Below are 25,166 nucleotides of genomic sequence, written 5' to 3'. Positions count from 1 at the left end.
GAAAAGTATCTTTTGTACTATTAAGTTATCAATGATTTAATGTAGCTTGTGTTAACTATATGGGCAAGACAACAAGTAGGTATATGTTAAAATGCATATCCCTTTTATGCATACTTTTTTAATCCCAGTAACCTTGGGTTTCAAACAGTAATATCAATGAACACTGATTAGTTACATTGTTGAACTGCTAAGTGATGTCAGCAGAGCTTCAAGATATAGCTGTCTGTCTCTTTCTCTGTATGCTTTATTTCACTTTCAGTTCAGCAGAGAGTAAATCTATTATAATTACATAATATATTTATCTAAGAACAACACACTGATTCTTTACTGTCACTGACTAACAGTAACAGTCAGTCTAGCTTTTAAGATGCTGGATGTAACCAAGAAAATTGCTGTAGCTTTTAAAAGCTCAGTATAAGATCATAGATATGTGATTACACTATAAAAGTTGTTTTTATGTATTTTGTAGGGGCAGAAAACGTATGGACCTGTGTTGAGATGTTGCCCAGGTGCATGTTCCTGTCTCAGTTTAAATGCTCAAATTGGTTTCTAAGCACTGTCATTGACCTGTGATCGGTGTGCGTTTATTTTTGGTTCATTAACATGGAGATTAATGAGAGCCAAAGTACAGTCTGCATTAAAGTACAAACAAATAAAAATATACTTCATTAAGTGAAACTTCTATTCATGGTAACAAACTATTTCACTATTCTACCATCAGTAATCAATAGTCAGTGGGATAAAAAAATTTAATTTTGAAATCCATTATTATACAAATTATAATTACACTATAGCTACAACAACATCACAATGCATTCCCTTACTCACATGTACTCTAAGCCACACCAAAGGTCAAAACCAGTGCTGTGGTCCACTCAGCTACTAAAATCTAATGAAATTTTCTTTTAAATCTGTGTAGGGTAATAATATTTGGCTTTTCTTAGGAAAAAAAAAACATCCAGAAGTGGCCACTACAGTATCTTCAGTGTGCAAAGCATACACTTAGTAAAATCTTACATCAAAATATGTCAGCAATACTCACATATGGCGGGGTGTCAACGCTGTCGGCGTTGACCACCACTGGAGGGGGGTTGGCCTGCAAAAGAGAGCAACAAATTTGTTAATCACTGTTAAATTCAATCATTTTACAATGACAAAGAAGATCTGCAGCTGAGAAACAGTGTGAAACTTAAGCAAAAAGCAGAGGTAATGACTTACTCGTCTCAGGTTTTGGTACAGCATGTTGAGTACATCTGCTATGGATTACCACCATGAAGCGACTGCATACACCGCATGACATACTGCACAGCCCTTATAGTGGACAGTACTAATGTACTACACTGCAAACCACACTATATAACACTTACAAACATCTTCTACAGTGCCATAACATGCTCTTAGCAATACAGTGTTGCGCTACAAAGCACTCTAACACCTTATAATTGTATAATCCACAAATAGCAGAATAATGTACCACTGCTGCTCTTTGTTTTTATGGCACCATATTTTGCTACAATTTACAAATATATGTTAGCCAAATGGAATCGCTGGAATCAAGTTGACATTTATTCTCTCTTTGAATTTTAGAAAATTGTCTGCAATTTTCCTTTCTCTCCTCTCCCTACCCCCTGCTTCAAAGAGATTTTACTCTAAGCTCCTTTTTCTCAGAGGACTCATTCTAGAGGCCAAGCCTTCACATAACAGAGCTAAAAGAGTCAATATTGGAGTTGCTGTCGATGACAGCCATTACTTACTATCATTTGGTTCCTATGCAAGCAAATTACAAAGTTTGGACCTTTTAATGAACAACCACAGTTTGCCTTTTTCTTCTCATATTTGCAAGGGAAGCACAATTCTTATCACCCCACTCTTTTGCCTTCTGTTCACATCTACTCTCTCCGAAAATATTTACTGCCTGCAGGTTCACCGTCCGCAGTTCGAGTCCTCTCCAACACATCAGCTTTGAGCGTTCCAGTCCATATCTGGAATTCAGCACTTGTTATGCAGAAAAACAACTTTGCAAAAGAAACCAACCAAACCACAATCAAACAAGCTAGAAAACCAACCGGACAACCTCCGCCAACTCAGTGTATGAATGTGCAACAAAGCAGCAACAGCATCTATCCCCCGGCACTAATCTTCCTCACATCCACCCTGTTGTACTGTTTGATCTCCTCTCTCTCTCACATACACACACACACACAAACACACACATTATCACAATCCATGTTTCTCTCCCTCTGCCACATGTGCAACTGTCTGTCAGTCAAGCTGACTAGATGCTTGATCCCACACGAGTAGAGAGAAGGGGTGGGGGTTGTGGGGCCAGGGGGATTAAAGGTATGGTGGGAGGAGTAAAATCTGCCTGCTCAACAACAACGAGGAAGAGCAGAGGGTGCAGACTGATGCACACAAACAAAACGCACAGACAGGAATAAAAAAAGGACAACAACAGCATGAGAGCAGAAGTGGAGGAAGGTTCAGAGCAAGGGGGATGCGGGGGGGTGGGGGTGTTACGACGCAATTCATGGATACTGAGACTGTGAGGACAAACTGACAGCTGCAGCTGTTGTCATCTGTGTGTGTGTTTGTGTGTGTGTGTGTGTGTATGTGCAGGGGGGGGGGGGGGGGGTCATGATGAGTGTTCATTTTTATCATAAACATACTAATGATTTGCAACATGCTATTAGAATAATTAAAATATTATGTGCTCATAGTAGGCATTAAGGAGGACCAAAGATAAATTTCTCAATATGAATGACTTTTAAATATGACAGAAAGATCCATTCCTAACACTAGCTTGCTTTCACAGGTACACAGTGGCCTTTATAACAAAATAACAAGAATAAACAACAAAGCACAAAATACCAAGAAGAAAGACAATACACAGAACTTCATTCTCAAGTACAACATTAATATCACACAGCTACATAAAAAAAAGTAATTTGTGTCTCAACATAAAACTTTTAAAAGAAAAAAAAAATCTCACAAAAAACAAAATCAAACCATATTTAAAAAAAAAAAAAAAAAAACTTAAAAAAGAATTTGACAAAAAGCAAAACACTGGGTTTTGCATAGTGTTGGATTTTCTGATTCTATTTATTTATTTTTATTTTTTCATTTATTTATTTATTTTTTGGTTTGTTATTTCAACCTTAGAGCCAAATCACTAATGAAAAAGAATTCTCCACAATGTGCTGAATAAAGGGCACATTGAAAAGCTAACAACTGAGGGGTGCACTACAAAGCAGGATTAATGGCTTAGCAAGGTATGTTGTATGTTGAATCTAAAATCAGAGTTTTCAGTGTCATGATGGTGGGGCTCTTTTAATCTGTCACCATGGTAACTTAGGCTGATCTCACAACTTACTCCGGAGCTGTTTACGTTCAGAGTTTTGTATGGAATTCCAAACAGAAAAAGATCAGAATGAAGCAATGTTGGTAAACTTGTCTCATTATAAACAGTATGAACTAAACCATCAACACAAATTATCGTTATATAATGTATGAAATAATATCCCATGAAACACTTAAAACACTTGAACTATGGAAAAGAAAAACCACTACTGAATGAGTCACCTCAGTTGAAACTATAAGCTGACACCTAACAGCTACCTAGCAAAGATTTTTGCTATACAACATTTCCCAGTCTATTGTCTTTCCTCAACCTTATCTGACTTCCTCACCATTTTAACAACACTCTGTGTGTGTCATTCACAAAGCGACATATCCAGCTGGTCAGTCAGCTGGTGATTCCACTGACACGCCATATCAGACTGTGCCATTATGTAACATCAATATGTGTGTGAGTGTGTGTACATGGGGCATGTTGTGTTACATGAAAAGGCCGTAAGAACAAACGTGCGCATAACATTCATATCCAGACAGTGTTCTGTTGCTCTGTGCAAGTGATTGTTAGTTGTTACATAATTGCTGTTACACCAGCTGTGCTATCATGGCATTATGGCCTGGTTCAGTCCAGTACAGCTTAGGAAGAGCGTCAGGGTATCTGTAGGTTGACTTATCAGGCTGAGACAAAGGGACAAACAAATGTTTAAGTCCTTCGATAAGAGCTCTCATGCAACCAAGCAGTGTATAGGAGGGTTGTTAAGACTTGTTGAATTACTTGTTTCCATGTCTACATGTGTGTGTGTGGGTGTGTGTCTGTGTGTGCTTAGAGGAAATATTTTGAATAATTTTATTTTTTTTTAGTGCAGCCTGCTTTGCTCAGCAAAATAATTCCCAGATAAATAATGATTTCATGGGTGAACATCAAGAATTCTAACATTTAAATGTGCAATAGCAGCTATTAATTGAAAAATTGATCAATACAATACAAACGCACACACACACACGCACCACACACACACACACACACACACACACACACAAACACACACATGCATGTAAAAAAACACAAAGTGAAAGCCATTAACCAACAATCTGGCAATTAACAGCCAAATAGTTGCTGAATAACTACCATATTTAAATCCTTATTTCCAGCTTTTTTCCCCATAAACATCACAATACACTTGCTGCACCACTGCAGATTTCATGGTACCTTGCAGCAGTCTACACCCCTAATAGCAGCTCATGTTAACAAGTCGTGCACACACTCACAATACCTTCTTATACCATCACTACCCAGTTTGTCTTCATAATGTACAATGAATTGAGTTAATCAGATGGAGCGGGACTGATCAGAACAACTAGGCTAATCATGTTAATCAGAGTATAGGTACCTTCTATCTCTGATCACCGCACCCATAATACAGTAACTGCCTACCTAATAGTTAGTAACGGATCTTTTCTTGCTTCAATAGTATGTTGTTTATACAACACTATTTCATGTGGATGGTTATGTTTGATAATATAATTAGAAAAGTCCCTTTGGTCTTCATCGTCGCCACTTCATCATTTTGTGATGTCCCATTGAGCACTTTCATTACTTTTTCTTAAGTTATTTCAGTATATCTTTAATTTACCCACATTCTGTCTGTTTTCTTGCTTTCAGCATTCCTCAGAGAACAAGAGGGAGTCACATCCTGCACAAGTCACAGCTATATGCCAATTCAGTTGAAAGTTAAGAATGCAGCTTTGTGTGGAAATCATCAGAGAGGCACTTCAGGCTTTGTGTACTTCATTTCAAAGGCCAGTTTGAGAAATACATTGGAAACATTTCTATTGTGGCCTGCACCACTAAAATGTCATTAACCACTGCTATTGAATATATACAATAAGGACATATGGTTACAGGTCCCTTTTAATAGCCAGTATAGCATTATACAGCAGTAGTGTTTCATAATATGAAGACTTCCTTACACATTGTAATATTGCTACTTTAATGGAAACTGATGTCATGAAAAGTATCTAAATCTGTTCAAGGTAAATGCTCCATTTAATCTGCAAAATTAATGATCTCAACAAAAACATTAGTTTTAAATTATTTAAATGTATCTGTTGTTCCGGGACTTATGTCTAAAAATTGCATTTTGACCAAATTGCTTTTGTATTTCACACTAATACTGAATAACAGTCGACATCGGTCTTGTTCACTCTAAAAGTGAATAATTTCCATAAGAATCTGGTTTGAACAAGAAATTATTGGTCAAACGCACACAAAACTTTCTTCATTAGCAACAGCTGTGTAACCCCTGATAGCTTGTGTCTTTAAAACCTACCTGGACATGTGCCTGTATTTGTGGAAAGTTGTGTCTGAGTGGAAGATGTTGGGCAGCAGCCACAGAGTGTGCAGTCCAGATATACGTGTCATTGGGCCACGGCCTGCATCCAAATTTGCCTTTGCTCTTTGTGGGACTCTTTTTCATGCTGTCCCTCAGGTTTGGAAACTTCCCCCTTGAGCCCTTAGTGCCCAGGTTGGAAGGCAGTGTGCTCCAGCCATAACTGCCCAGCCCCGAACACAAAGGTAGCTGCGGTGAGTGGAAAGGATGAATGGACAGTGACTGGGAGGCATGAGGAAGGGGAGGAGGGTAGTTGTGGTGCTGCTGGTACTGCTGGAACAGTGACTGGTGACTTGGTGAATGGAAATGCTGGTGGTGGTAGATCTGATGAGTTGAAGGCGAAGAAAGAAAATGGCTGGGTGAGGCTGGTACATGGCACTGTTGCTGAGTATGGTGCTGCAGGTGATGATGACTTGCTGATATTTGAAGCTGGTGGTGGCTTGGGGATAGATGAATCTGATGGTGACTTGGTGATAGCTGAAGCTGTTGGTGGCTTGGCGATAGATGAATCTGATGGTGACTTGGTGATAGCTGAAGCTGTTGGTGGCTTGGCGATAGATGAATCTGATGGTGACTTGGTGATAGCTGAAGCTGTTGGTGGCTTGGCGATAGATGAATCTGATGGTGACTTGGTGATAGATGAAGCTGGTGGCGGCTTGGCGAGTGCAAGTTATTTTGAGACTGTGGTGCCAGTTGGCAGGCTGGTGCTTGGGGAGCTAGTTGATGACTTGGAGATGGTGGGGCTATGTGATAATAGCTCGGCGATGGAGAAAGAAGCAATTGTTTTGGAGAATGGCAGCTTTGCTTTGAGTGGGGATGCTGCTTTGGTGAGTGTAGCGGTGAAGGTTGCAGTTGGTGATTTGGCGCTTGCAACAAATTTTGGTTATGCTTTAAATGAGAGTGACTCTTGCCTAATTTGGCCTTCCCTTTTCCAGATTTACCCTTTGAGGAGCTACTGCTGGGCTTTTTTGGGCTGCAGCAAAACTCATGACTGTGGAAATATGTGGTCATAGCTATAAAAAAATTACAAAAAGTCTCAGGGATCCTCTGGTTATCTTTTTTTTTATCTCAGTACTTTGATCTTACCACATTGTTGTCTTTACAGAGATGACAAAAGATAGCAGCTCCTCAGAATCACTTGTGTCTGGATAATATAGGTTATGCCTCTCAAGATTAGCTAATCCTCTATTTCCAGTGCAAGGTTGGTATGTCAGCCCTGGGATATCAGGAAAATAGCCGGTCCTGTATGGGTATTGGTTTTGTTTCTCTTCCCTGATGGGCTAGAGCACTGGCTAGCTCTGAACAGCAAAGCATCCTTCTTTAGGGCAATACCTAACAGATTTCTTCTCTACATTCTTCCATCAGAGCACACTGACCCAGTCAAAATCGTTCAATGCTAGGGTCAATAAAAAACATAAAAGATATGTCCCAAAAAGAAAGGGCAAAACCCCTTAAAAAAGCAGAAGTTCCAATCAGTCCTCTCTCGATTTGGGTGTTAGTTCAGGGACTTCAATAGTAAATTTATTTCTGTCACTGGACGAAAAAGCTCCATTCCTGCCTTTAGTCACTCACCGCAACTCATATAATCCACATGTTACTACATACATATCTTCACTCATTAGTACTGGTGACTCTGTAGATGTCAAAGTTCAAATATTCCAAAAGTAATGTCTGCAAAACATGAACTGCACTCAGATCAGAATTCCTGTTTCGGTTACTTTTTAAAAAAAAAAGTAAATAAGTTATTTTTCCATCCAGCATAAACAAAGGTCAGATTTTCTTGAATCTTCTTTGTATTCCCTTTATCACTGTCTTGTTTGGCCTCTTTGCTAAAGATGAAGTGATTTCAATTACATATCTATGCACAAATCTTTCTCCTAGCTTATCTTTTTATGCTGCCTCTCTCTGACAGTGTCTGCCCCTCTCTGTCTCTTTCTGCCTCTCTCTGCCTCTTTCATTCCCGGACTAGCCAATTAGGGACTTCCCTGGACTCCTGCACATGACAGCAGCCAGGCATGACTAATCGATAGGCAACCAGGGACAGTGATACAACATTCAGAGCTCACTGACAGTGTATGTGTGCGCAATAGAGGGAGAGCTGTGATTGGTGGAGGATTGTCGCTTCCTTCAACCTTTGTCTCGCTCTTTTAAGACATTACAAGTGTTTGTGTGTGTCTCTATGCATTGGCCTATTTCCCTAAGAGACCATGCCTCTATATGAGCGCGTACATCCTCATGTGCTTGCTTGTAGGTTCTATCCAGGGGTAACACAAATAGATGCAAGCTTCCAGGAATAGAGTGGAAGTGTTTCAGTGAATGGTGGCCTGATCCAGTCTAGTAAACAAAAACAAATACAGGGAACTCTTCTGTCTTCTATTTTTGCTCTTAGAGATTGTGATTAGGTATGCAAACACTAATCCACTAAGACCTGATGCACCCTTAATGCATGTCAGCAGGTGTGTGTGAACCCAGTCTCACAGTTTAATTAATACAAGATGAATTGTGCTTTTTTGTTGCTTTTAAATGTAATGTGCTTCACTGGGATGTTTATTATGTTCCTCCATGTGTTGTTCTATTTACAAATGGGCCAGGAATAGTCACACTAGTCATCTATAAAATGGCTTAAAACATGCAGTAAACCAACACTCTGAGAGGGTATATTCTAAATTAAACCATTTACATCAGAAGCTTAGTAAGTAACACAAAGGAAAAGTCTCTGAGCTGTTTTCGCCCTAACCCTGTGCCTGTAAGCTCAAAATGTATAGTCAACCAGATCAATCACTTAAGAATGAATGTGTCACCAGTTTTGTGCTGTAAGAGAAAGAAAGAAGTCTGTAGCGCTTTTCATAGCTTCTGATGAAAAATGTATTATGTCATAGGTTATCCTGGGTTTTACAAACTGTCGAAGTCCTTGGAGCTGTAGTATGATATCTAATCACAACAGAAACTGTTTTACCTACATTTTAAAAACAAAACTAGAACCCGCACAGTGAGTGAAGCTTGTCAAGTTGTCATTACATGTTATTTCCATACTAAGAGGAGACTAATATGTATAAAGCATATTATGTACAATCCTGAAGTGGGTCACTCAGACAATACTATTGAAAGAATGCAGATTTTACACTGAATACACTTGTCTCAATTTTTGAAAGTGTAAAATAAAAGAATCCAGACTGATCTAGGTTTTTTAAGTAATTAAAGATTAGCTATGTTTGGTGTTCACTAATTTGAGAATTCAAGACATATCTAGAACCATAAAATCTTAAACAAATTCATTCAAATTAAACTGAATCATGAGCCAAGCAAAAATGCTCAACACTAAAAACTAATGTTCATCCTGAAAGCTAGCGGTTGGTTGAAAATCTCTTAAAACTTAGCAGTCTCCCTCTTTTCAAGTATTTGTAAATTAAATGTGTACACATTTAAGTCTGTATACACTCTTTGGTTCCCTCACCTTTTATTGGTTAGATTATATTAAGTTTTCAGATCTATTCAGCTCTATAAAAAAACTAATTTCTTGTAACCCAAGTCTACCTCCACACCCACACAGGCGATTCTAAGCATTTTACCTGACAATACCATTTCTCAGCACTGACTGACTGTTGGACATGCTCGTCATTATTTTGTTTACTTTGTTTTCTGTTCTTCAGAAGGACTAGTTTGAGTCTCAATTTAAAAATATAAAAAACAAAAAAACTAAAATATAAAACTATTGATATCTATTAAATTAATACAAAAAAGGGGAAAGTTAACATTTTTACATAAATGCCTAAATAGCTTCTGGTTGCAGGCATTTGGTATTTAGGAAAGAACAACAGCTGCCATTTGTTTAGACCTCCAGCTTAAGAGATACATTCACTCATACCTATCTGATTATAGCTATGAGGCCCATGTTTTTATAATGTCAACTAAAATATGCCACAACTCGCCCCAAACCAAGCTCATGAGAGAAAGAGGGGCAAATAGACACATAAGGCACATTAAAAAGCAGTACTGCAGCACTGAGTGAAAGCTTGGTAAGTAAATGTGAAAATGTATATATATGTGTGTGTGTGTGTGTGTGTGTGTGTGTGTGTGTGTGTGTGCTCCCAGTGTAAAGTGCTGCTACTGCTGCAGGCAAAGTGTTCAGTCAGGGGAGGATGAGCAGGGAGAATAGGCTGTTAGCATCACAGCACTAAATGAAGCCAGCACTAATACACTGAGAGAGGGTGGGGTAGGAAGAGGTGGGTGGTACTCAGAAATGAAAATGAAGGCATGGGGTTGAACATGAAGATGCAAACAATGAGAATGGTAGTTCATAAAGGTGTGTTAAAGGGTAGTGCATATAGTTTTCTCCCAGTATTATAACAGAAAATCCTCGATATATGATAATGAGTGAAGAATTAACATTTTCTTCAAATATGGCAGATCAATCCTAGTCAACCATTTTGGCTACAAATATGTCATAATGCCTTTAATATGACAGACAGCCCAAATTTACAACTCATACAATACAAAGTCCTCCATAGAATGCATTACACAGGACAAAGGATGTTCAAGATGGGTCTTAATCACTCATATATCTGCACACAGTGTACAGGTAACACAGCAGATGATTACCTACACGCTTTATGGCTCTGTGCACCTGTCCAAAAATTCTGGAACAAGGTTTGTGAGCATTTATCAACATGGGTTAGATGTAACATTCCTGCATGTCCTAAACTTTGTTTACTGGGTGACCTAAGTGACATCAATATAGACACTAACAAAGCACACATGGTCCTCACAGCCTTATGTATTGCAAAGAAAACTATTTTAGTGAACTGGAAGTCCAAAAACAATCTAAATATTAACCAGTACAGAAATCTCCTGTTGGATCACATCAGTATCCCTGGACCCCGCTGATTAGTCACATCATGTAGTGGGAAGGGGTGCTGAGGTCTAGTCGTTCCGTGGGGTTCGGGGGTGGGCCTGGCTGGGGGGCCTTGGGGGTCCATCGGCACTGGCTGTTTCTTTCGGTCGGTGGTCTGGAGTGTCATTAGGTGGGAAACCTTGGGGGGGGGGGGCTTGGTCGCCCTGGGCATGTCATCGGGATCGGGCTGATCCGATGCCTGGCAGGTACCCTTGGGATTGCGATGTGTCAGTAGGGATGAAGGGAGGGGCAGGGGGAAGGGGAGCGGCGGGGGTCCTTGTGGGCAGTGGGGGGGATTAGGGTTAATGGGGGGTGGAGTCTGCTCTCCTTCTCTCTCTCGCCGGGTCTCCTTCGGGGTGGGTGGGGGCACTGTGCCTTGGACCCGACCAGGATATGTATGTGCAACCTGGGGCTCTCTGGTGGTGGCGTGGGCTGCCGGGGGTGGGAGGGCGTCCGGATTGCTGATGCGTTGGGCTCTTTGCCCTTCTGCCCTTGGGTGGTCTTGGGGAGGCGGGGGCGCCTACAGCTGCCAGCTGAGGAGTTGGCTGCCTGGCTCCCGGTTGTGCCCCTCCCCAAGCCCCTCTCCTCCCCCGCCACCCCACATCATACACACCACACATAGGGCTCTGTATGGCAGGTGGAGGCGGTGGGTTTGGCTGAGGGGTCCCCATTGCGGGATCCCCCGGTGGACCCCTGCGACTGCCTGCCCCACTAGATTTTACCTGACCTGCGGACATGTTCTTGTCCCTGGGGTGCCTAGCCTTGGTGCTGGGTTGGCGTGGCCGGCGGTGGTTTTGCCTGGGGCAGTCGGGCCCTGTCAGGTTCCTGGGCGGGGCTCTTCTGGGGGGAATGGGTGGCCCTTGGGCCTGTGGAGTGCCTGCCCTCCGCCCTGTGCTGCCCGGTGCCACTGCCCCGTCGCGCCGGGGGGCTCCGGTCTGGGGGCCCCTCTGCTCTGGTCTGAGTGGGCCGCTGCTCTGTCTGCTTTAGCCATCCTGGGCTTGGTGCTCTGTGGACCTTCTGGGCCTTTGGGGCCTCGGGTTCCCCGCATCCCCCACTGATGCTTCGGGGTGCGACGTGATCACGACCCCCTTGCATGCACACATTTCTTCCTTGTTGCATGGCCACACACACACGTTCACACATGCATGCTCACAAACATGCTCGACTCTCCATCCGCTTCTGACTAGATGTTGCTGATGTTTGTGTGTTGGTACGTTTCTCTGCAGGTACGTTTGATGACTACTGTACTTTTTCAAATCATCATTATCCTAATTTTCTTTATGTATCATGTAGTACTGTGGTAGTTTATATAGTTTTTTTGTGGTGTGTTTTAGGCAGCCTAGACAACAGTTATTTCGACATTTTAATCCTGTCCTTTTCTCCCTTTTTTCCCCCCTCTTCCTGTATCTCATTGTCAGGTTCGGCACGGACATATAAAGACTAAAGAAAATAAGATTACAATACAAACTAATAGAAATATCAAGGGCAGCCATGTATACAACATGTCTCCCTTGGAAGAGCAAATCTGGCAAGCAAAATATGGCACACAAACCACCGTTCTGTATGTTAGGATGCTGGACAGGAGAGGGTTAAAAAAATAAAATAAATAAATAATAATAAATATATATATGTGTGTGTGTGTGTGTGTGTGTGTGTGTTTTGTTTTGTTTTTTACTTTTTATCTCTGAGTATCATAATACTAGAAATCCTATTTATGGCAATGTCACATGTGTAGTAAAGAATGAGGAAATTTGTATGGTTATAACATCTTGGCCAGAGATAAATATGAGTTGAAATTGTGACTACAAAAGAAAATGTTCAACAGTACTCAGATTGTATTACTGGAAGGAACCAGCAGGGGTCCTCTGACTCCACAGACAAATGGAGCAGTAGAGTTCACCAGTGGGCTACTGTCTCATTATTCCCTCTGAGGTATTTGTTAAAGGTAGTTTGACAGTACTGTTACTGATGGGCAATCATTAAATACAGCAGAACCACATCACAGTGAAATGTCCTACTAACTCCAAGACCAGCCAATAATAGTGGTCAAAATATAAGGACACAACGACAGAGCGGCTTAAATCCAATTAAAATGATTCACTTTCCAACATGTTAAGAACTGTTTTAATTCAGATTTGTTGTTTTTAATGAGTTTGTTTAATACCTAATTAACTGGATTAATCTTAATAATACTTAAGTTAAAATTTTAACTTAAAAGCAGGTACTTTAAGAAATGTGCTACTTAAGAGCTCTTTGATTTCCACAAATGTTAGAGGGAATGTGGGTATTATAGCAAAGACTGAGTTGACACATAATCAGTGGAAACCATATAAAAATAGGTTTATTGTTTATGCTAACACTACACATGTATGCTTCCCACTGATTTGAATGTAATTATCATAGTAATTGACAAAAATAACAGTACTATGTTTGCAGATAGACTACCATCATCCAAGGGTAAAGCATACATAAAGACTGCATCTCAGCAAAGCAGAGCTGTGGTCTCCATGGATTCAGTGTGTGATATGACGTGAGGTTCCAGCCTGAGATCTTCATTATCATATATCACACCAGCAGCCACACACTGCATGGCAGAATAAATCAGTAATAATTTACATAGGCTGGTAAAAATCAGAGCAGGGCAGCGTTGGAAAGTTGTAGTATGGTCTTAAAGGTGCAACAATATTTCTATTTCTAAAAACAACAAAACACCCTTGAACAGTCCTGGCACCGGCACACAGTAACAAGTCAGGCAATTGATCGCCCCATTTATCAAGTGAAGTTAGAATTTAAAAGAGGCCAAATTCTACATTAATTCAATATTTGACCCATATTGTAGCAGATTGGTATAGAATGCCATTCAAGTATTTTCTCTGATAGTAGAGGAAAATATTTATATCAGGTTTGACCGACAGAGTAAAAGAAATTTAACGTTTCATTCATGAATAGCAAAGCCAGTCTAGTAATCTTAACTAATAATCAGATTTTAAAATTAAATGACAGACTGTTTGAGAGCAGTTAAGAACCTAAACAGTGATTATATAATTCAATGCCATATGGATCACATTTTACACAAAACAACATAGATGCTCAGCAAAAGTTTTCTCTTACCATTGAACATCTGCAGGTACTCTACAAGTTCAATTTAGAGAAAGGCTGCAAGAGCTCAACCAAACTGATTTGGGTGAATAATGTGCAACTTACTTCAACTCTGTAAAACATCAAGCAAACATCTGCAGCAGACAAAGACCTAAAATACTGTCAGTAAAATGTAATTGTGACTAACTACATTGTGTAAGGATGAGTCATACAGAGTTTAATCCAGCTGCAGACGATGCCTCCAGAGTAAGAGAAGGGGGGGCACACACCTGTGGTTAATGCAGATGTTGCCATGTTGCTAGGTCTCATTACATTGCTTGAATCATCCAAACTGCTGGAAGTGGCTGATTCTTGCAAAATGACAACTGACACATCTTCCTTCCTTAACATCATTGTTAAACAATTTTATTAAGTCTGTTGTCAAAAGTTATCATCCTATAACTATTTCATTAAAGTTAGCCAATGAATTTGCACCCAATATCGGGACAGCTTGCAGAACATAATGCACCTTTAGGTTATCATTAAATTTGATGATTATAAATGCACATGACTTTAATATACAGACACACAAACTTCTTGAGAGGCCAGTTTTATCAGCACCGAAAGAGCACAAACAGGAATGCATTCTAATTCTGATGATTTATAAGAATCCATATAATCGCTGTTAAATAAAAGAAAATGATATTCAAAATAAAATAAAAATGATGGGAAAGTCTGGTTTGTGAATGGGCAGGCCTTGCCAACAGGAGCCCGCCCATAGGGCAGAGTCTGACTGTTGAAAGATTTCCATTAAAGCTATTGCTTGGAGATTTTATGGGTAAAGACAGTTATTGCAAAATGTTTTAAACTTTTATATAAAGTAAAAGAAAAAAAAATTGATGCAAACAACAAGTAATTAATGGTCATGTGGATATTTACAGCTAATTTACAGCTAATAACTGAAGCTACAACACTATGTGGCCCAAAGTTGCTATAACAAAACTTACTAAACAGATATGCTACTTGCGTTATTGTATTGCTTGCTCATGATACTGAAATGATACACACACACACACACACACACACACACACACATATATATATATATATATATATATATATATATATATATATATATATATATATATATACACTACCGTTCAAAATTTTGGGGTCACTTTGCCATGGGATTCAATAGGGAAGTGACCCCAAACTTTTGAACGGTAGTGTATATATATACATATATATATATATATATATATATATATATATATATATATATGTATGTATGTAACAGCATTGCAGACAAGAAAATACTCAGACCTTCCTGTGTGCAATCATGACAGATCACTAATATGTGAAAAAGTGTGCTGTTTGTTGTCTTGTCAGCAAAGTCAAGAGACAGTTACTTGAAATAGCACATTTATATGTCACTGCAAGACAAAGGTATTAATATGCTGCTTTAAAAGGGAAACTTTGCTCTTTTAAAAACAACGATATGCAAATGCAAAATTTGTTATTTCTATGAAAAAAAAATGCTTATACCCAATTATTCATTTCGAGCTCTCACGCAATCATAAAATCTCAGTCAGATAATTGGAAATGTCATAATGATGTGCACAATCTAATTAGTTAGTGGTCATATTAAGTGTTTGCTTGTGGTCAGCGCTGACTATATCAGCACAGACGGAACAGGCTGGAAGTAGGAGACTGATAGAAAGGGAGCATAGAGAGTGTGCCAGTGTGGAGACGTCTGTGTGTGCAGTGTGTGTGGGAGAGAGCTGATATGCAAGCCTCATCCCACACACAGAAAATGATGCAACACCTCACACACTCAGCATTACAAACTTAATGCAATTCTCTTTACTACAGTATAATGTGTGTGCATGTTAGTATGCACGTATGTGAGCACAAGTGGGTGACAGTCTTATGTATTGAGACTTTAACTTATAAACAATTACTCATGTAATTTTTTCTTTCTCTATGTCTCACTCCCTCACTTGCAAAACCATACACGAACACATGTTTTGCTTGGTGATGAGCAAAGCAGTATCACCATGACAACAGTTGATGCCACCTGTATCTTTGGCCAGTATCAGAGGCGTAGCTGATAGGTTACCATGGGTACTAAGACCGTAAACATGCACACCAGCTCCACCCCCTCATGACATCATCTCCATCTCCAGTTTCTCATTTCAGTACTCAAATTTGAAATAAAATTTTAAGAAAACAAAATACTACTTCAGTGAGAAAATTTCTAGACTGTAGCATAAAGCAATTTTACATGATAAGCATGAACCAAACAGATAGCACATGTCACTGTCAATGCCATAGGAGTTCTAAACAAGTCTAAACAGGTTTATGTTTCAAAGTTATTTCTTTTAAGCTTCAAACTGAGCTATTGTATCCTGTTTATTTTCATGTCATGTGAGTATAACACGGTCATGGCACCACAAATCAGAAAAATTTCAGTCCTCTAAAATACTTTGGGGAGGGTTGTCTTAAATCCAAGCGTTTTTGTAAAATGAATGCATGAGAACCGCAACTGATCCACCAGTCACTCTATGCTCTTGCGCATTTTACTTTCTATGTTGTGATGATCTGTTGTTTCTGAGTGCACAAAAAAGAAAAAAAAAAACTTGTGGGAGGTGATATTCACACTTGAGGTGAGAAAACTCACAAAAATAAAATTTACCTCAGTTTATTACACAGTGCCCACTCACACTGTAACCTAAACTTTGATGAGTTTTCTCAGCGTACAAGCATACATTGGTCCAATGTCTGTTGCACTTTTGCATCTATTTAAGGTCTTTGCTGCAGCACAGACCTCAGTTATTGCACATCAAACTATCCACCTATCCTTTTTCTATATCCGCTTATTCCAGTTTAGTGTTGTGATAAGATGGAACTGCAGATCATCTATTGAGACACAAGGCATGAGTAAGGCAAAGTGAATTTGTATACAAGTACAGGTCACAGATGTGGTTAAAAAGCTGCTTGGTGCCAAGGCCCCAGCGGTGAAGGAGATCCAACCAGAGGCTCTAGATGCTGTGAGACTTGTCTCTCCAGCATCGCGTGGACATGAGGAACAGTGCCTCTGGAGTGGCAGACTGGGGTGGTGGTCCCCCATCTTAAGAAGGGGGACCAGAACGTGTTTCAACTACAGTCGAACCTCGGACTGAAGAGGAGGATTGGTGTGGTTTTTGTCCCGGTCGCGGAACAGTGGACCAGCTCTACACCCTCTTCAGGGTCTTGAAGGGGGCATGAGAGTTTGCACAACCAGTCTACACACTCTTTGTAGACATGGAGAAGGTGTTTAAACATGTCCCCCGGGAACTCCTGTGGGGGGTGCTCTGGGAGTATGAAGTGCCGGACACCCCTGTATGAGCTTTCCAGTCTCCAGTTTCAGGGTCGGGAATGAGGTCAAGCCCTAAGTGGGGGCGTTTAAGTATCTTGTCTTGTCATGATTAAGGGAATGATGGAGCAGGAGATTGACAGGCAGATTGGTATAGCATCTGCAGTGGTGCAGACAACAAGTTAACAAATACAAACGGCCGAAATAAGTTTCCTTTGCGGGGTGGTTGGGCTCTCCTTTAGAGATAGGGTGAGAAACTTAGACATCTGGGATTGGCTAAGAGTAGAGCCGCTGCTCCTCCGCATCCTCACAATCAAATGAGGTGGCTTGGGCATCTGGTTAGAATGCCTTCTGGACGTCTCCCTGCTGAGTTATTCCGGGCATGTCCCACTGGGAGGAGACCCTGGGGAAGACCCAGGACATGCAGGAACTACATCTCTCGGTTGGCCTGGGAACATGTCAGGATCTGGCCGGACAAGCTAGCAGATGTTGCCAGGGAGAGGGAAGTCTGGCCTTCCTTGCTACTCCTACGAACTGACCCTGGATAAGCGCTAAGAAGATGGATGGATGGATGGATGGATGGATGGATGGATGGATGGATGGATGGATGGATGAAACAGTAGATTTTGTTTTCTAGTTTCAGTCCATTAACCACTGACCAATCACATATGAACAATCTGGAAAACACTGGTTATTATTTAGGAATTAGGATAGGATTTTTAGGATTTCTGTGCATTGGTATGCAGTCTTGGTGGACAAAGCCCTGACACCAATTGGAACATTAGACAGGCTACATGAGACAATGACACCATATTTACTTTTTATGTAGCGTGATGATTACTACAGTATATACCTTATAACATTTAACTACTTGGCATGTCGTCTAACTTGAAATTTGCTTCTGGTGTTGGATGAAGATTTCATTATCTCAGAGAGGTAAGGGGATTAGATTCCTCTCAGTCTCCATCGGTCATTCATTCACTCTTTCAGCATCTTAATATCACTTTTTATCGCCTTGGTTCTGTTCATCCCTCTCTATTTCCATTTCCTGTGACCACTAAACACCTCCTCAATGCTTTTAGAGCTCTTGCTATGGTGCTAGGATGACCTCCATACAGTGCTTTTACTGTACTTTACCAATCAATTATAAAGGAATAGGGTGGGGTTAAGAAACTAAAATGTTATTTGTGCCCATAAGAAAAACATTGTTAAAGAATGGGATTAGCTCATTAGCATTAGAGTTCTTGAAACAAAATAATGTCTGCATCTTGCCTTTAAACAGACAGATGTACACAATCACTTGAATGTTAGAGAAATGTCATCAGCTGATAATTGTGAGTCAAACAAAGTAAAGTCTGCAGCAGAGCCTCCTAAATTATGGTGTTCAGTGTTTATTTAAATCCTCAAAATCTAATTTACCATGACTCTGAACACTTTAAGGTAATACACACAAAGATGGAGAAAACAAATGCATATTTTATTGTAGGTCAACCCGTGTAAGCTCATTCGTATGATATATGCTATGTGCCTAAAATCAGTTGATTTAAACCATCTTTATCTCAAAGTTAAAAACAGCTTCTTCCTCCATTACCAGTCCCCACAGATGTGTGTGTGGTTAGCCTAACAGCCTATCAGTCAAACATGGAGTGCATTAGACAGGAATATTGACACACCTTAGAAAAACATTGGCCCATACAATTACTACAAGAGGGTAGGTAAACTTTTTCCATGAGCTTAATGTAAGTCAGCAGATAACTGTAAAGCTGCTGCAGGGTGGAGCACAGAGCTCAGTCCCACACATGAATCAACAATCAATAATCAAATCCAGTAAAGTCCTGTTTCAGAACCTCAGATTGTTGTTTAGACACATTATTTGACCCAATATGTAGAACAATGTTTCTCATATTTTGGTAATCAGCCACAGCTTTCAGAATTCTTTCCTGCGTGTCACTGATCACATTTTTAGAAAAGCAGAAGACTTTTTACAGTAGATTTACAATAGAATCACCAATAATCAGAGTTTCAGGCCCGGCCTTTAGCGTTCCCTGTGGCCTATTTCTTTCTGACTAGTTATCAGTCCTCACCTCGCAGTCCTGGGATAGATGGTCGTCCAATAAAGATTGCAGGTCCTCTGACAGCGAAGCAAATCTCTTCTGCAGTTTTACATTAAGGTGTTTTCGGAGGTTTGTTGTCAACCTTCCCAGTTGTTCTCAGTTGTCCAGTCCTGTTTCTCTCCATGTAGAGGAGTAGAAGATGTCCTTTGTTTTTTATGGAGGGGAGGCCAGTCCATCTCATCACAGACTTCAGCTCGCTGCCCATGGCCTGTAATATGTTGTCCTCCCTTTTCCAGAAGGCTTGATTTACTTTTTTGCTTTGCACAGAAACAGTTCCAGGGAGGGCTTATTACCTGATGATTTATTGTAATCCACAGAGGCTGCCTCTTTCTTGGTATCTGTGCCTTTTACTCTTTTAGCTTGGTCATCTCCGCTGTTTTGAATCAATGGTTGTTTCATTTCCACACGTATTCTTCAACATTGACGTCAAGGCGGCAAACTTTCGCCTCCAGCACTGTTATCTTCTTGTATAGGTCTTAACAGTCATCTGTGGAGATGAAAGGCATCTTGCTTCTCGTTAGCCTAGTGTTAGCACCTTCGAAGCTACTCAGCTTAAGCTGAAACTATGTGTAGGCTTCAGGTGTAAGTTTGTAGGCCACGGACACGGAGCGCTGAAGATAAAAGAACTATGAAAAATGTTGCAGTTTTAAATAAATATGCTTTATTCTCAGTGATTTATAGGTATTCAAAAGCTACTGTGGGTAGGTGCGTAAGTAAAAAAGGGGAAAAAAATCAGCATAAAGATCAATACAATTTAAAGTTACGAGCGAGAGCAAGCAACAACCAAATGTATAAGAAAGCAGAAAGCAGGAAGCTAAACCTGCAAGCACAAACAGAAAACCCTTGGCCTCATCCCAGCTTTATCCTGTACAGCTCTTTGGTTAACCTGCACACAGAAGTGCAGTCACCTGCCAAGGAAAAGAACCTTCAATTTTAATGAGCGTAATCCTTTCTTTTTTAGACATGCTTATCTTCTGGCAAATCTGCTAGATGTTTTCTTTAAAATGCAAAATATCTTAAAAAAAATATATATATTTTGTTTACACACTGTATTCTATTTCTACTGTTACATGAACATTTAGTTATCAGGAGTCGTGTGTTAAAACCAAGATATGTAGTGTTCAACCTCTAAAGAAACTGGGTTCAAACACAATCACGAATATGACTTCAGCACACAACTGTGTTACAAGGCATACAATTTTTTGGACCTAAGGCTTGAGTTTAATTTAGCTGATGCTTTATTTATGGTTAATACACAGCATCAGCATGTGGGTTACACTCACTAATGGGTAATCACGTCACATCACAGCAGCAATTCTCTAATGGGCTGAGAGTTCAGGACTATTTGTTCTCAGAGAAAAATTGTTTTTAAAGAAATGTTGAGTGTAAAGCACAACATGCTAAATAAAAATTTCTATATTAAAATACAAGAGCCCAACCTATTTTAATAACTTCGTACTGAAAAAAACAAAACATCAATACACCTCTAGAGTAGCCAAAGAAGAGTAAAGAAGTTCCTTTTAGAACACACCTTTGTATAGGGGAGATAATAAGCATTATTTAACCTTGTTATCTGAATGAAAAACTTCACAAATAGCAAAAATGTAAGCACTTTTGGAATTTACATAGTGCAGTTATACATAATAACCAATGCACACTACGTTGTTATCAACATAGTGTTAACTTCTAATGTTAAATGAAGCCGATGGCAGCAGCATTTGTCAACATCTGGAAGACTCTCATGACTCATGTTTGAAAGTAGCACCCCTGTTGGCTCTTTGTGGGTTGTTGGATTGATTTAGTTCTTAGTCAAGCAATTTATGTAATGCATGACTCTAGTTTTAGAAGTTACCAATGAAATACACAGTTATTTACAGAATGTTCTATGTTAAAAATAGAAACTGTGAACAGCAAAAAGAATAATAATGTATGCATTTTTTTTTTTTTCTCCACCCCAACTCAACATATTTAACCAACAGGGCCTTAGCAAATATAAAATAATTAAGATGATACACTGGACATTGTACTTGATATGAGACAATGTTTATATTTGATCATAGAGGTCAATGGCAGGCCTACTACACTATTCCCTTCCCTAACAGTTACAGCAAATATTTGATTTTTATTTTATCAGGGTATTCTACCTATTAAAACTACCACTGTTAAATTGTTAAATATGATTACATTCTTTGATCAACTATTCATTAATCCGATACAAAAAATCTGGCCCCAATTAGAACCTTTTGACCATGTCTCCTTGGGACGTGGAAAACATGGGTGTTTCTAAAGAATTATTGTATAATTATTCACTTTCCCTTCAGTCATTGTTATGATTAGTCTTTATCTGGAATTGGTAACAACAAGCATTTAAATAATGTCAGCAAATATACATGTGATAACAGATATGTCTCTGCCATTATGTCAGACACACAACTTTTCATAGAAGGATTTTGATTTCAGTGTAGACTTCCACTGAAATCTACTCTGATAAATTATGGCTTTGCCATGGCAACACACTTTTGGTCTTATACTCTATGCTAGAGCTCATTTCCATGACAACATTATCATCAATCTCAACCACAAACAGAGAACTGATTGAGCTTCCATTTAAAGCTGCTAGCTGCCACAACTGCATCTATGTTTTGGCTTAGAAACTGAAACTAGAGAATGTTTGGTGACATGATGATCGACTGCACACGCACACGCACACGCACACACACACACACACACAGACAGACAAGAAAAACTCTGTTCAAATTACATGCTTCCCACCCTGATCCCCAACTATCCCTCAAGCATTAGTACACACATACACACATTTTGACTTATGTGTTACCTGACTAGAGTTGATACAATCAGTGAAGGCACTCCTCCTGGAGAAGAACATAAGGAGTTGCTGCCAGCGGGAGGACGATGTGGAGGGTGAGGAGGAGGCAGGGGAGGAGGTGGAGGGCGACGAGGTATGGGGAGGTGCCAGCTCCTCTGAGGAGCCCCGCTTGGGCCCCAGCTTCTGTTTGATTCCTAGACCCGCCCCTTGACCCCCAGATGCTCCGCCTACCCTCGAACTCCGGGGGTAGAGGGTGTTGTTGCCAAAAATATAGTTCATCTTCTCTGCTGTCTACTTGTTCCTAGGCAAGCTAGAGTTTATGTTGTAGCCCTTTTCCAGTGTTTCATCTCCAGTTTTTCTCCTTTGTGGTTTTGGTGATTCTTCCTGTGTTTCCAGCTCTTCAGGTGTTGCTGTCAAAAGTGTAGTCCGTATTTCCTTTTTACTATAATTAGTTTCTGAAGATTACGTAGCTTTTGTTGATATTTTTATCTTCACTTACCACCTTTTTCTTATTATTTTCTTTTTTTTTTTCTTCAGTTCCCTCAGGGATAGAGCAGCTGGCAGATGGAGAGATGAGGAGGAGGAGGAGAGGGAGGAGGAGGTAGAGAGTCCAGAGCAGGTAGACAGAGTCCGCTTAGAGATGGAGCATAAGACTTTAAGTCAGGGTCTTGGAGCATCAGTCCACCCATCGATCCACCTGCCTGCCTGTTTTTGCCCATCATCCCATTTTCTTTCTAGCCAGGCGAAATGTCCAAAATCCACATCTCTGAGTCAAAAATCTCCTATCCTCAGCTCCTTTCTTGCCTCTCGTCAGATAGAAGACAGAGTGAGGGGGAGTCAGGGCCAGGCAATGGCAGGATATGAGGATTGATTATTTAAGAGAGTTCCCTCTTTCTCTCCGTCTTTCCCCACCCCACCTCTTTCTCCCTACCTCCTGTTCTGTGAAGCCAAGGAGATGACCAGTCAATCTCCCCTGTGTCACTGTGCCTGCTCCCATTAACAATGAAAGGATGAAGGGAGGGAGTGATGGGTGGCTAAACGAATAAAAGGAGGGAGGAGGAAGGATACAGACGAGGAGGAGATCATCTGAAGTAGGTGGATGTTTAGAAGAATCATTCTGCAACTCCTCTGTTTTTCCTCCCCTCTCGTCTAAGTGTCTGATGTTGCTCCAAGTCTCATTCTCTCTTCCCTTCTATTTCACTCAGTACATTATTAAGTCTCTTATACCCCATGTAATTTTTTTCCTATCTACCCGCCCTGTCTCTTTCTGTCTTCCTGTCTCTGCCTGTCTTTCAGCAAATTGTCTTTTCCAGTCTTTTATTTGAGCTGCAACCCGATGCTTCTCTCTCCCTCGCTGTCAGATATCATTACTGGTACAAGCCCCGCCCCTACATTCCAGTAAGCCAATGATATAACACTAACCCTCTCTTCTCTTCCTAATACACACACCCTAAAACACGCATGCGCACAGACAATGCCTGTTGCAGGTTATGGTACAACATGACAAAAAAAAAAAAAAAAAAACGATTTCATGCACATATAAAATGAATGATAGTAGAGGCCATGTAGATTAAAATATAAACATATGTGTGTGAAGCTGTGTATGCGTGAGAACAAGAAAAACAAGCAAGGAAGTAACTAACGATGAATTGCAAATACAACAGGTATGCTTCTATAAATGCATGCATGTTTACCATGTGTTGTGTTTATATGTTGTTTGTATTTGTGCAAATGTGTGGAAGAGAGAGAGCTTCTCCCGAGGCTGTTTCCAGACACTGCAGCTCTCCCACACACTAACTCACTAGCTTGTTGCCTCTTATGCACACACACATTAAAGTATACACAGACATTTATGCATAGAGTGTGACTCCAGAATGGAAAACAACAGGCTGTTGCTGGGCTCCAACTGAGATAAAAGAACAGAAAAGAGAAGAGAGAAGAGGGTGATAAGACTAGTAAATGCCCTTATAGCATCCTTTTTACATTGCAAATTGACTATGCATGCATCAAGTTAGCTTGCAGCTCTGGGCCAAAGGCAGTCTGGATAAGTACAGGTAACATGCTGACCCCAAGTAAATTGCTCCCTTACTACTTTGAATAAATTACCTAACTGATATGCACTCATACTGTCACAGCCTGTCTTGCCACTCCTCCATCAGCACTCCCCTGATCCTCCACACCTGTGTCTAATCCTCCCACTCTAATCAAGCCCAACCAGTCAAACCTGTCTCCCGTTAACTTCCCAGTCCTCATATACACCAGCACCTCAATCACTCCCTGTCGGACCTTAATCTACGCACATCATGGACTCATCCCTTCGCCGTTCCTGGTTCCCGTCCCTCCAACCGACTCCTTCAGTGTCCGTCTAAGTAAGCCCTTTCCCTTGTGTTCACGGTGTTTAATAAAGAATGGTTAACCTGCCCTTTTGTCTCTGAGGAGTCCCTGCGTAACACATACAACTAGCCTGCACAGCTATCTCAGACTCCCGGAGGATGAGCCACAGGTGGAGCAGGACCCCTGTCAGAGCTTCTTCCTGTGTTTCCTTGGGAACTGTTTCTATGGCAACAGCTTGCAGAGTTCTAAAATACACCTGGTAGTAGCTGACTATGGGGATATAACAAAACCTCCTGCCTACTGTGAGCACAGCATTTGTCATCATTACTGATTACAAATCGTTTTTGACATTCAGTCAAATGCTGGTTTGCAGTCTGTGGTCTTCAATTCAGACTTTAAACCGCAACAATAATTAGATGACATTTTGTGCAGACTATCATGGCCTCCAGAGGATACCTCAGGGCTCTCAAGTTGCATTTGCATCTTGCTAAATCTGCTTCTCTTATTTTCTCTGTGCTAATTTATACACCCAGATTCCCAACAAATCTGGTCTGATTGAAGAAATATTTCTTCAGTCAGACTAGATTTACCTAGAAGCACTTAGAGAGCACAGATCTCTGCCTTTTTTTTTTTTTTGGCCAATGATTGTTGGAATTATTTATGAGTTAGAAGCTCTAATGGCCCTATCTCCCCATAGTAAAGAATCCTTTCAAAAATTCTGGGATCCAGGCAGTAATCCGGATCACCCCCAAAATCTAGTCAGTTGTTCCTTGTTCCATTTCTAAAATTTTCTGAAAATTTCATCAGCATTTAATTCATTCAACCT

General features: G+C 40.3%; 1 protein-coding gene across 6 annotated transcripts in view; it reads right to left on the bottom strand.

Moving 5' to 3' along the window:
* LOC121652819 (discs large homolog 1-like protein) overlaps positions 1-25,166 on the bottom strand; it is a 127,391-nt gene that overhangs the window by 41,834 nt on the left and 60,391 nt on the right. For 5 of the 6 annotated variants that reach the window (XM_042005867.1, XM_042005868.1, XM_042005869.1 and 2 more), the window contains one exon: positions 1,043-1,096. In XM_042005867.1, coding sequence (XP_041861801.1) covers positions 1,043-1,096 — 54 coding nt within the window. Of the gene's footprint in view, positions 1-1,042; positions 1,097-22,015; positions 23,349-25,166 lie in introns of those variants that run through there. The other variant, XM_042005871.1, reaches the window with a different exon arrangement.

The sequence above is a fragment of the Melanotaenia boesemani genome, chromosome 14 (assembly GCF_017639745.1).
Source record: "Melanotaenia boesemani isolate fMelBoe1 chromosome 14, fMelBoe1.pri, whole genome shotgun sequence".
In the NCBI taxonomy this organism is placed as follows: Eukaryota; Metazoa; Chordata; class Actinopteri; order Atheriniformes; family Melanotaeniidae; genus Melanotaenia; species Melanotaenia boesemani.
The sequence above is the reverse complement of the archived record's forward strand: the minus strand, read 5'-3'. Positions and strand labels throughout refer to the sequence as shown.